The sequence below is a fragment of the Ursus arctos genome, unplaced genomic scaffold, assembly GCF_023065955.2.
Source record: "Ursus arctos isolate Adak ecotype North America unplaced genomic scaffold, UrsArc2.0 scaffold_3, whole genome shotgun sequence".
Taxonomy (NCBI): domain Eukaryota; kingdom Metazoa; phylum Chordata; class Mammalia; order Carnivora; family Ursidae; genus Ursus; species Ursus arctos.
In genome coordinates, this window is record NW_026622985.1 from 88,613,804 (window position 1) to 88,625,972 (window position 12,169).

Consider the following 12,169-nt stretch of genomic DNA (forward strand, 5'->3'; position numbering starts at 1 on the left):
CATGTGAAATGCATTATGAGAATCCACATCAACGAAAGTTCAAAATTCCCGGGGTGCGACTGACTTAGTAGAGAAGAGCATCATCTGCCTGTCAGCCTCTCTGAAATGTTTCCTCACAGACCTCCTGGGTCTGGCAGTAACACGTGGGTCCAAGTCCTGCTAGATGCGGAGGAGCCTGCTGGAGTCTCTCATCCCCTCATCCCCATATAAGGACCATCTTGCCGCAGCCACCGGCCAGACTCCCCCAGCCTCAAATAAGCCCTGCAAAGGCGGTGCCAGCCCAAATGCAATAGAAGGAAGGAGGCTTCTGGATGGGGCAAGGTTGGCTCAAGGTCACAGGTATAAAAATCAGCAGAGCCAGGAATTCAATCCAGGTCTCCTCCAAGCAGATCCCAGTGGTCACTATGGGGTTCTTGGCTTCTCTTCTGCCATAATATTTCCTATCTTCCAACCTCCTGGCTTCTCCCCCATCACTTACACACATACACACCCCCTCCTGGAACTCACCTCTGGCAAAAGCCAGGGGTCATTCTGAAACAAAAGCTGGCAGAGCTCAGTGAAGCTGAGGTGGTCAACACCGTGAGTTCTCAGCACACTCAGGTTGTGATCTGTCGTCAAGCTGTGACTGTTTCTACAGTTCTTCCTGCAAAGAAGCAGAGCTGGTATCACAGTTCAACTGCGCCTCCCCAAGATTCTTATGTTGAAGTTCTAACCCCCCAGTGTCTGTATTTGGAGATAGTTTATAAAGAGGTAATCAATGGGGTGCTTGGGTGGCTCAGTTGATTAAGTGTCTGCCTTCAGCTCAGGTCATGATTTCAGGGTCCTGGGGTTGAACCCCACATCAGGCTCCCTGCTCAGTGGGGAGTCTGCTTCTCCCTCTTCCTCTGCCCTTCCCCGCTGTGTACACACTCTCCCTCTCAAATAAATAAAATCTTATAAAAATTAAAAAATAAGTAAATAAAGAGGTAATCAAGTTAAAAAGAGGTTGTTGGGGTGGAGGGCTTGATCCAATCTGACTGAAGTCTTTCTAAGAAGATGAAATGAAGACACAGATGCACACATGTGAGGACACAGGAAGAAGACCCCATTTGCAAACCAAGGAGAGAGGCCTCAGAAAGGAATCAATCCTGCCCTTGATCTCAGACCTCCAACCTTGAGAACTGTCAGTTTCTGTTTAAGCCCCCAGTCTATGGTGTTTTGCTATGGCTGCCGGAACAAACTCATACAACTCATAAAATCAGTCTTTAAGATAAATTTTCAGGAATAGTTTTGACATTGCTTAGCAGCACCAGAGGAAAAACCAGCATGTTTACACAATGAAAAACCATAATGCTTATTTACAAAGGAAGAGAAAGTACCTTGCGAGTTCTAGGGACCAGAACAGCACCTCTTATCAGTACCTGGTAAGAATGACAGGGCCATTCCCCAAAGAAGAGTCACAGCACACCAGTCAGTGGGCACCTAACAGATACTTAAACAATGGCTGAACAAATGGGCGTGGACACCTATGGTTAAAGGTATGTGTACACCCACTCTCGCCTTGAGGCCCAGCCCTTTTCTCGGCTCCCCTCCTCCATTCTTTCCATTAACAAGCCCCTGCTGAACATTCACTGTGAGCCAGGCACTGGCACCACACCCTGATGATCTAAAGTCTTCAAATGATCGCCCAGGTCACCGGGACCCGAAAGAGTCGGGCAAATATCATTTGCTTTACTCAGACACTGCCAAACCTCAAATGTCATGTTTATTATGAGCAGTTCAAAAGAAAGCCGAGCCCCTGATTGACTTCCCCAAAGCAGCACCTTCCACAGGCTCCCCCATCTCAGTAAAAGACAACTTCCTTCTTCTACTGCACAGACCAACCATGGAGTCATGTGGACGCTTCCCCTTTTCTACTCTAGTGGAAGTGACAAAATGGCAGGGCAAGTGCAAGGTCAGCTGTGCTCAGAATACATCAGTGCAGGGGGCGCCTGGGTGGCACAGCGGTTAAGCGTCTGCCTTCGGCTCAGGGCGTGATCCCGGCGTTACAGGATCGAGCCCCACATCAGGCTCCTCCGCTATGAGCCTGCTTCTTCCTCTCCCACTCGCCCTGCTTGTGTTCCCTCTCTCGCTGGCTGTCTCTATCTCTGACGAATAAATAAATAAAATATTTAAAAAAAAAAAGAATACATCAGTGCAGAGAGGAGGGGCACCTCCTGAGCCTGACAGAAGTGACAGAAGCAATCAAGGGACAGTGCCTGCAAGGTGTCAACCCTGGGCCAAATATTTAGGTTGAGGAACCAAGCAAGGAGAGAAGAGAAAAACATTCTAGGCAAACTTGGTGCCACCAAGATGATGATGACGACGATGGTGACAACAGCTGCTAAAACTTGTTGAGTATTTATCACAAACCAGGGGATTACCTGAAGGTTTTAGAAGTCATTCAGTCCTCAACAAGCCCATGAGGTTGGTGGTATTACCTTATTTTGCAGATGAGGGAACTGAGGCTTGGATATAAAGTTGCTTGCCCAAGATCATGGAGCCAGGGTTAAAACAAGGTAGGCTTGTCTTGGGGCTGTGCTCTTAACCACCATGCTCACTGCCCCCCCCCCCCAGCCAAGCACAGGACAGAAGTCAGGGACCTGGGACCCTTCCCAGCTGTCACCAATGAGCAAACACAGGAGCCATGATCTGTTTCTGAAACAGCTGACCTGTGGTTCAGGAAGACAAGCAGAGTAATAGGGAAAGCATTGAAAGGGCAGCCAACGAAACCCACTCTCCCTTATGTGACCCAAAAAGAGTCAGGGAAGGAAGGTTCAAGAAACCATCCTGTGTGAACCACAAGGAAAATGGAACCGAGAAGAATGAAAAAGAAAGCTCAGAATCTTCTAGGCCAGTAGATATCAGACTTCCGTTATACAATCCAACCCCAAATTTTGGGAACTAGCTGGAGAATAGGGCTGCTGTCTTTATTTTACCAAATACTGACATTAACCAGATCCACCAGTTATCCCCATCATTCAATCCTTCATTTATCACGTCCACCTTCTTCTCCAGCTGCTGCTCCTCATTCTCCCCTGAGGTGATGCTTCTCCACCAGTCCCCGAGGGCCCAGTTTCCCTGAGGTTCCACCCTCAGCCTCCACCTCAAATCTAACCTGCTCCTGGGGCTGCAGCGTTGGCATACACCAACCAGTAACTCCCACACCAGAACCTGGGACCCTGGCCATGCTCCCAGGCTTCAGATTTGGATAGCTGTCCCTGGGCACACTTCTCCTGCTATCTCAGCCAATAAGAAAGAAAAGAAGAACCATCCTTTAGTCAATAAAAAAAAAAAAAAAAAAAAAGTATGAGTCATCTCTCCGTCAACAGTAAGAAAACAGCCATCACCTCTCTCACATCCTGTCACCACACTCATACCAACTTCCCGTCTCTCAAATTTCTCACACACGTCCCTCCCTCTTAAGGCCTTAGCTGGGCCTTGGAATGTTCTAATCTAGCTATTTCTCAGCAGCTGCTTCCTGGGAGCCACATTTCCCACTCCCACCCCCTTGCATCTAGTCATGAGGGGGGTGGTGAGCCATCTTGCGGGCCAGGGGATGTGTGGAAAGATACCTACCACGTCCAGACCCCGTCCCCATAAGAACCCCCCACCAACCCTCTCCTGTCCATCTTCTCCACCTGCTCCCTGTAAGCTGATACCCAGAACGGTCTTAAGAGCCACGGGCTCAGGAGGCTGAGGGTAGGTCGGCTAACCTGGGTCCCTGAATGACGGCAGGGATCAAGACCCCTACCTCATGCTGACTAGTAGACCTGATGTGAGCAAGAAAGAACATCTACTGTGTTAAGCCAGAAAAAAAGAAGAAAAGAAAGGGAGGGAGGAGAGAGGAAAAAAAAAAAGGAAAGAAAAAAGGAGCCAATTCGTCTACATAAATGGACTAGCTTCTGAACAGGAGCACGCATTTTCTTCCAAATGCAACAGAAGCCACTAACAGCTTGTAAGCAAGTGAGCAAGAGTTGAGTCAGGTTTTAAGATTCCTCCGGCTGCCGGGGCAGAGAAAGCCCTGGGCTGGAGGCCCTCAAAGTTCGCTCGGGAGAGCGGGGCCTCGTGGAGCTCCAGAGGCCAGACGCGGCCGCTTTTCTTCTGGAGAGCCCCCACCCCCACCCCGGGGTGTCTCCCCGGGGACCGCGCTCCAAGTCACTCTCTGAGACCGCACGAGCTCCGGGGCCACTGTCTACCGAGTCCCTCACAGAGCGCCCGGTATTCAGTAGGTGCTCCATAAACGTTCGCTGACGAGAATTAAGGCGGAGGCGCCGGGGAGCGGCCACCTACTGGTGTCCCCACACTTGAAGGGGGCCCAAAGCGGGCCCGCCGTCGAGCTCCTGGAGCGGCGCTTACCCGGCCCTCATGAACTTGCAGGCCCCGTAGACCAAGAACTTGCAGAGGTGCAGCTGCGCGCACAGCCCCACGCAGCCCGGCTTGGGGCTCTGGTGCGCGCGGCACAGGCGCAGCGCCGAGACGGCCAGCACGACGCGCTTGGTGGCCACCACGCCGCCCGCGCCCGCCCGCGTCGCCACCGCGAAGCGGCCGCGCTCCCGCAGCAGCCGCTCCAGCGCGTCGGCGCCGACGCCCTCCCGCAAGCGGCGCCGCAGCTCCTCCAGCTCCAAGGCGCCCCCGGCCGCGCACAGCACCTGGGTCACCTCGCCGAGCACGGCGGCCTGGGCCATGGCCGCGGCGGCGGGGGCGTGCTGCCCGTCGGAGCGCGGCTGGCGGGACGCCGGTGGCGGCCGACGCGGGCTGGGCGGGCGGCTCCCGCGGGGTGCAGACGCCAGCTGGAAACGAAAGCGAAAGCTCCCCGGGGCCCGGGAAAACGGAACCCGTGCCGCCTCACCACGCCCACCGGCCCGCAGCTGAGGGGGCTCGGCGCCTTCCGGCCTCAGGGCCCCCAGCTGAGCGCGGCCGCCGGGCTCCGCGGCCGGTTCCGCCGCTCCGTCGGCTGCCGGGGGACTGGGGGGACCCGAAGAGTGGGTCTGCGGCTCTTGAGAGAGAAGCCGGCACGTCCTTCGGGGTAGCGCCTCGCGGCTCTCGAAGCGCCTTCACCTAGTGGACGGGGGCGGAGACGCCCGGGCCGTGCGCAGCTCGCGCTGAAGCCCCGAGCGTTTGGAAATCGCGCGCCCGCCAGACCCCAGTGGCTCTCCGCCCGCGCGTTGGCGGAGCCGGCCGGGACGCCCGCCCACCTGCGGACCCAGCCCGGCCGCCCCGACGGCCCGCGACAGCGCGGGGTGGGGGGCGCGGGGACCACGGGCCGGGTCACACACAAACACACGCACGCGACAGCAGTCACTCCGAATTGCCGGCGGGACTTCGGTGCTACTTTTTCTCTTCAGGGCTTGCGGTGAACCTCCTGTTTTAAACTTAAAAAGGTCTGTCTCCTTCTAGAAAGCATACCGTTTCTCCTCAGCTCTGCCGAATGGGGTGACCTAGGGTTTAAGGAGCATTCGGAGCCTAGGCACGCAGTCAGTCGGGTTGTTGATAGAAACGTGAACTGTCAGAGCCCTTTGCAAAAGCAGTCGGGTAACAGCTGTTAAAATCTGTAAATGCGCATGACCTTTGACCCAGCTGTCTGTCTTCTGAGAATCTTCTAGAAGTAAAAGCAACGGTAGATAGGTACAAAATCGTGGGGAGAGGCATGGTGCAGGGAGCAACGTGGTTGATCCTTACCCAGACTGCTACACAGCTTTACCAAGCATGACCTAGAAGGATGTCCGTGATGTGTTAAGCGAAAAAAGAAAACGGTATAGAATCGTCTAAATCAATAGCAAAAAGAAAATCTATTTGTGTCGGAATGTGGCTGTTTTTGAAAGAGCAAGGAGAAAGCTCAGGAGGGACACACACTGCCAAAGTTTTCATTAACACTGGCTGTGGGGAGTATGCAGTAAGAGGTACTAGGGAAGTGGAAAGAAGATGAGGGGCAGAAAGATTGTGGGGGAAGAAAACTTAGGTATGATGTTAAAAGTCTATACATTATTACTGTAAAACCATAAAAATCTGTTAAGTGTAGTAACGTACAAATGAATTAGGGGATGGGATGAGGGGCAATTTCCTCTTGTCTTTTAATTGTGGATTTTTAAAAATTGTGTAAAAAAAATCTTAAGATTTTGTTTATTTAATATATTGATAGAGAGTAGGATGGGGGGCAGAGGGAGAGGGAGAAGCGGGCTTCCCTGCTACAACAACACGGGGCTCAATTCGAGGACCCCAGAATCATGACCCGAGCCCAAGGCAGATACTCAGCCAACTGAGCCACCCAGGTGCCCCCAAAATTGTGTAAAACTTTGTTAAAAATTTAATTTTTTCATTAAACTTAAAAATTTTAATTGTGGTTTTAATATTGTTTTGCAATACAATATTTCTTTAAAAGAAAGGAAGGGTGACATCAGTGAAAATCAGGTGGAGTAAGGACCTCAGAAAGTTTGCCCATCAGTGGCAGTGTGGCCACAGTGAAAAATTGGCAAAAATAGTCAGAATCCATGTTTTCAGAGCTCTGGAAATTAAAGTCCTGTAGCAACTCATTTAGCATTTAGTTAAGAAAAACAGCTGAATCTAAGTGAAAATATCAAGCTTTGTAGCATTTTAACTTACCCTGGTCCTATCTCCTCAGTTCCATGGCAGCCTTGAAAACTAACAGCCCACAGTCCTGGTACCAGTACCACAGAGGGCAGAACAGGGCTGTAGCTTTTTCAGAAATGCATTGTTTGACTTGTCTACTGGTGCCTTGGAAGGCCCTCCTGAAAAGGCTTGTATTTATTTGTCCTCACTGGAATTAGCAGAGTCCCAATGGCTTCTCCCCAGGTGGTTCAGTGTTTTAACATCACGACTGGGGGAATGACACAATGGATATCGGCTGAGGCAAACAATAGACTAACCAAAAGCTTAAAAGAAAAAGCTGAAGACTAAGATGTCCACTGGGGCTTTGAAAAGCTCCAACATATTTCTAAGAATCTAGAAGGCTACATGCACACGTCACTGAGTGCTTCTCCCAGAAGTCACAATAAAGGTTCTTGCCCACATTTTCTCCACTCCCTCTGCCTCCTGGCCAGCGTTGGTGCCTCCTTGTGCAGCCATGCAAGGTGTGCTGGCCTCCTGTTACTAGGGACCTGTGAGTATAAAAACATCTTTCTTCCTAACAGACATTTCCATGTGTGCACGTCTTACCATACCCGATTAAAACGAATCCCCTTTAAAACCCAAGTCATGAAGGGGTTTAAGATAGAAGAAGAGCTAGAGGATTCCTACTGGACATCCAAGTGGAAATGCCCAGCCTGTACTTGGATCTGTGAGTCTGGCCCTTGTAGAAGAGGTCAGAAGTAGAGCTGTGAACACAGAGATAGTTAAACCCACAGGACTGATGAGATCACCGCGTAAGAGTATAAACTGAGAAGAGAATTCCAAGGATCTGCCCCTCCAATGAAGACTAATAGAGCTGAGAAGGCTGAGAGGGAGCAGTCACTGAGGTAGGAGGAAATCTACAATTTGGGAATCATGAAAGCCAAATATTTAAATATTTAAAAAAAAGAATGATCAACTACACTGAGTGCCATTAAGAGACTGAGTCAAAGAGGGTAGAGAAATGTGTTATCTATTGCTGTGCAACAAACCACCGCAAAACTTAGTGGTTGAAAACAACAGTTTATTTTTCATGATTTTGTGAGTTGACTGAGCTCAGTTGGGTAGTTCTGCCTTACACAGTATAACCAGCCATTCCTGGGGCTGCATCCAGCTGGGAGCTCGGCTGGGGCTAGAACATCCAAGACAGCCCCCCCTCCCCCAGGGTCTCTGTGGCTGCTCTATCAGCTGGTAGTCTGTCCTGAGCTTCTTCAGAGTATGCTGGGTGGCAGAATGGTAAGAACAAAGATTGGAGGGGGTTGAAGCATGAATGGGCAGTAAGGATATGGAAACAGCGAATGGAGATAGTGTCTGCAGGAAGTTTTGCTGTGAAGGGAAACAGGAGGTGGTGGTTAACAAGTGACCTTACTAGAGAGAGGAGGGGGATGTCGGGTTAAGGAAGCTTTTTGTCCATATTTTGTTCTAAGATGAGGTAATCATAGCTAATGCATTGTTTCATTCTGCATAACTTATCCAGTGGGAAGATTGTTGATGTTATGTGAATCATTGGTTGGGGTGGTGAGGGGGCAATTTGAGGGCAGCATCCAAGAAACTGGCTTGGGTAACTGAAGATCGGTGAGGCCATTCACCGAGAAGCCTGCTTGTGACTGAACGTGGGCTTTGGGATCTGGATACAAAAGTGTCAGGTGTCCACCAGGTGGAGTTGATCTGGAATTGAGGAACCAAGCCTGGAGCTTGTGTTCTGTTGGTCCTGCTTTTGACCAGGCTCCTCTCTCTGACCAGGCATCTTTAGAGCCCAAAGGCTCTACTGGGCTCAGCGTACTTACCTGCTGGCCCGTGGCCAGGCCAGCGGTGTTGTGCTTTGTCTTCCAAGATGAGACCTGCTGAGACCCTGAGCTATTCCCTTTCTGACCATCACACTTCCCAGAAATAAAGCAGGGGCACAGCACCTGTGAAGGTGTCCTGCTTCAAGGCTCTGAAAATCCTGCTCTGTGGAATCAAGTAACTTTCAGCAAGCTCTTTTTCCTCTCCTTTAGATAGAAAAAAACAATCCTTTCATAATTAGGCACCACCCAATTAATTTTTGTAGTTTTATACATTAACCATTACTATATAACCACTGCTGTATTTTCAAAGCAAGGTACACCTCTACAAACTGATGTTTACAAAGCAATTACAATAAAATTTAAAGTTTTAGGTTCTACGTGAGCTGTGTAATCAGTTTATCTCATTAAAGGAAAATCTACCTTCTTTTTCTTGCTGTAAAGAAACTTGAAACATCCATTTTTATAATACTGTATTGGTGAGTTTCCACAGTTCTTTTTTATCTTATTGTAGTTATTGACTTACTGAGAGCGAGCGAGCACATGAGTGTACAAGCAGCATGAGGGGCACAGGGAATGGGAGAGAGAATCTCGAGCGGATTCCACGCTGAGCACAGAGCCCGACTACGACCGACCCTGAGATCATGACCTGAGCCGAAATCAAGAGTCAGATGCTTAACCGACTCAGCCACCCAGGTGCCCCTCCGCAGTTCGTAATAGTTGACAGAAACAGACTTCTACAATTGTGTAAGGTTCTTTTGTCATTGTTCTGTGCATTTTTTTTACACTACCTCTTCCACCCTAGAGAGAGAGGGAGGGAGAGAATCATGGTAATAAGGACTGTGTTTATGTGTTTATTCAGTGTATTTTTGGTGAGATTTGTGCTAAACTCTGGAAGGTGCCAAGGATAAAAGAACACGCTGAGGCCGGGAGTTCAGACAGACAAAACTAGGACCAAGTACACACTGCAGAGTGAGAAGTGTGGCAGTGGATGCCCAGACAAGGCAGAGAGCAGGAGAGGAGGCAGAAAGAACTCCCTGGTGACCTGCTCCGTGTCTGCGCAGCAGCCCTGCCCCGCTAGGTGGCCCGTACAGCAGCCCAGGAGCCCAGGGCCTGATTTCTGATGGGTGCGAATAGGTACGAGGATTAAGTAGTGTGTTCTTGGGCAGCTAACCCATACCCTGTGGTAGAACAAGTCTGTCTCTTTGAATTACAAATTTGACAAGTTGAATTAGGAAAAAAACCCCAGAAACATGAAATCTAAGTGTGTGCAAGTTGCCAGGCTCGCTGATCTCCCCATTCTCATTCCCCAGGCCACCAGCCACCACTAACTTGGTGGGTGTTATTCCAGACACAGATATATCTCCAGTTCCTTAGGTAGGACAGCTTCTAGAGTGAATGATTAGGGGAAGGTCAAATACTATTCTCACTGTTGAGAATTTTTTGTCCCAGGTCTTAGTTGTCTTTTTTTTTTTTTTTAAAGATTTTATTTATTCATTCGACAGAGATAGAGACAGCCAGTGAGAGAAGGAACACAAGCAGGGCGAGTGGGAGAGGAAGAAGCAGGCTCATAGCGGAGGAGCCTGATGTGGGGCTCGATCCCATAACGCCGGGATCACACCCTGAGCCGAAGGCAGACGCTTAACCGCTGTGCCACCCAGGCGCCCCAGGTCTTAGTTGTCTTAAAACATATACAGAATTTACACGTTACTTTCTATTTTTAGGGCCTTCATTTTTTCCTTTTTCCAACTCTAGCATAGAAGGGACGGTGACTTTACAACGTTTCAGAACGAGCACTTTAAAAACGGTAAAGGGTATTTTTGGGACCAAGGGTCGGAAGAGCCCAGGAAGGCGGAATGGAGAACCTGGAGGTGAATGAATATGAGGACATGATGGGAAGGAGTTTTGGGGGGCGGGGGTAGGAGAGAAGCCAGGCTCTGGCAGGCAGGCAGAAGGCCTTTTCTTTCTCCTTCCTTACCTGGGCTGGCCACTCACAGAGCTGAGGGGCAGAAAGTGGCAGGAGAAGTCTGTCAGCGTGGGAAGGGCAGTGGCGGCAGCAGGGAGGGAGGCAGCTATGCTCTTACAGGGCCGTGTCCCAGCCCATGGAAGCCATGCTCCGGACACAGCCTCCACTCATACCTTTGGTATGTGGCTGTGGGAACTGCTGTTAGGTTCATGTATTTTCACGGTATCCCATGCCCCTTGTTTACAGCCTATTCTCCACTAGAAAGTGAGATCCGAGAAGATAAACCACCATCTTTCATGTGTGCCTGTTCCTGGGAATACTGGACTCGAAGTTGAATGACAGTTTCTCAAGAAAATATATATCAATCCAGAATGGGTACCGACAAAGAAATGTTTAGAACCCAAATCATTCCTAAGGACCATCTATTCCTTTTTAATAATTGAAAGTATATAGAGAAAGACAAATTCAGAAAAAATACCATAGCTTTTTAGTTAGGCTTTTGATTAAAATCTCAGTTTTACTTATTAGCATGTGAACCCAGACATATTATTTACCCTCTCTGGCCTCACTTTCACCTGTAGGATGAGTGGACAATATAGCACCTGCCTCACTGGGTTAGTCTGAGGAAGAAACGAAAATATGCCTTGCACACAGGAAGTACTCACACGGACTAAAGATAATGAGTGGTTCTGTTCAAAACTCTGTATAGCACCTGATTCTTCTCAATCTAAAATGAGGGGTGGGTAACACGCCACACTGCACAGTCATGGGTCTGTCTCAGTCTCACTGCTCGGTGCAAACTCAAACATCAGGCTAGAAGTCTGAGCACAGTAGGTCCTGATAACTAATAACTGACGTGCCTGATGAAGGGTGAGCATCCCACAGGTATACAGACAGTCTGTGGATTTTTACAAAAGAACAGATTAGTTCAGATTTAGGTCTCAATCAGCTGGACCAAAAAGCAGGCCAATTAAGACGAAAGAGGAGGTGTAAATGTGCCTTGGGTAACACTCTTGGAACAGCCGTGGCGGTACGCTAAATATGTGCACTCTGGAATACCTACTGTCTTGCAGGTATTAGGGACACGAAGAGCACAGGCCTCTGTTCCCTCTGGAGCCTTGGTTTCCACGACCAGTGCTCGGGGTCCTCCTCTGGACTGGACTCTCAGCCACTTCCTGCCCCCTTTCCAGGCCCTTCTTCCGCCTCAAGTGCTGCCCCCAACCCCATACTCCTCCTTCCTTGGTCCATGGTTCCTCTCTCACTTTACCACATATCATCCCAGACCTGGCTTTGGAGTCCCTCAAAAGCACCATGTCTGAAACAGAATTCGTCTTTCTCACTAAACTAGCACTTCCGCTCCCAGCTTCTCTGAGGCAGCTGGTCACCACGACACATCCCTCCCCCCACCTTCACATCTACCATAAGCTCCCTGAGACTGGGACTTTGTTTTGCTCACTCCTGCAGCCCCAGCACTAGAACAGCACTTGGTATACTGCAGGTGCTCAATAAATATTTGTGGGGTGCCAGGGCTGGGGACAATGAGTGCTCTTAAATGTCTGTCAGTAAGCAGCCACATCCCAATTACCCTCTTTGTGTTCGTTCTTCTCTTTCAGCAACTCCTTCCCCAGCAATACTTTTCATAAAAGAACAGGGCACATTACTTTTCACATTTAAATCTTCAGAAACAGTAAGAAGCGTTAAGTTTGACATAGTTTTTCACATTCTCAAATCTCCTATGAGTTAATAAGCAGAAAAAGGGAACGGAAAGTCAGAA

The 12,169-nt window shown here is 49.6% G+C and overlaps 1 protein-coding gene across 1 annotated transcript in view; it reads right to left on the minus strand.

The window, feature by feature from the left end:
• Nucleotides 1–4,815, minus strand: part of PARP12 (poly(ADP-ribose) polymerase family member 12) — a 36,916-nt gene extending 32,101 nt beyond the window's left edge. The window contains exons 1-2 of the mRNA XM_026512070.4: nucleotides 4,378–4,815; nucleotides 508–643 (exon numbers count right to left, since the gene is read on the minus strand). Of these exons, the coding sequence (XP_026367855.1) occupies nucleotides 508–643; nucleotides 4,378–4,706 (465 nt within the window). The 5' untranslated portion in view covers nucleotides 4,707–4,815. The remainder of the gene's footprint in view (nucleotides 1–507; nucleotides 644–4,377) is intronic.
• Nucleotides 4,816–12,169: the final 7,354 nt, after the last annotated feature.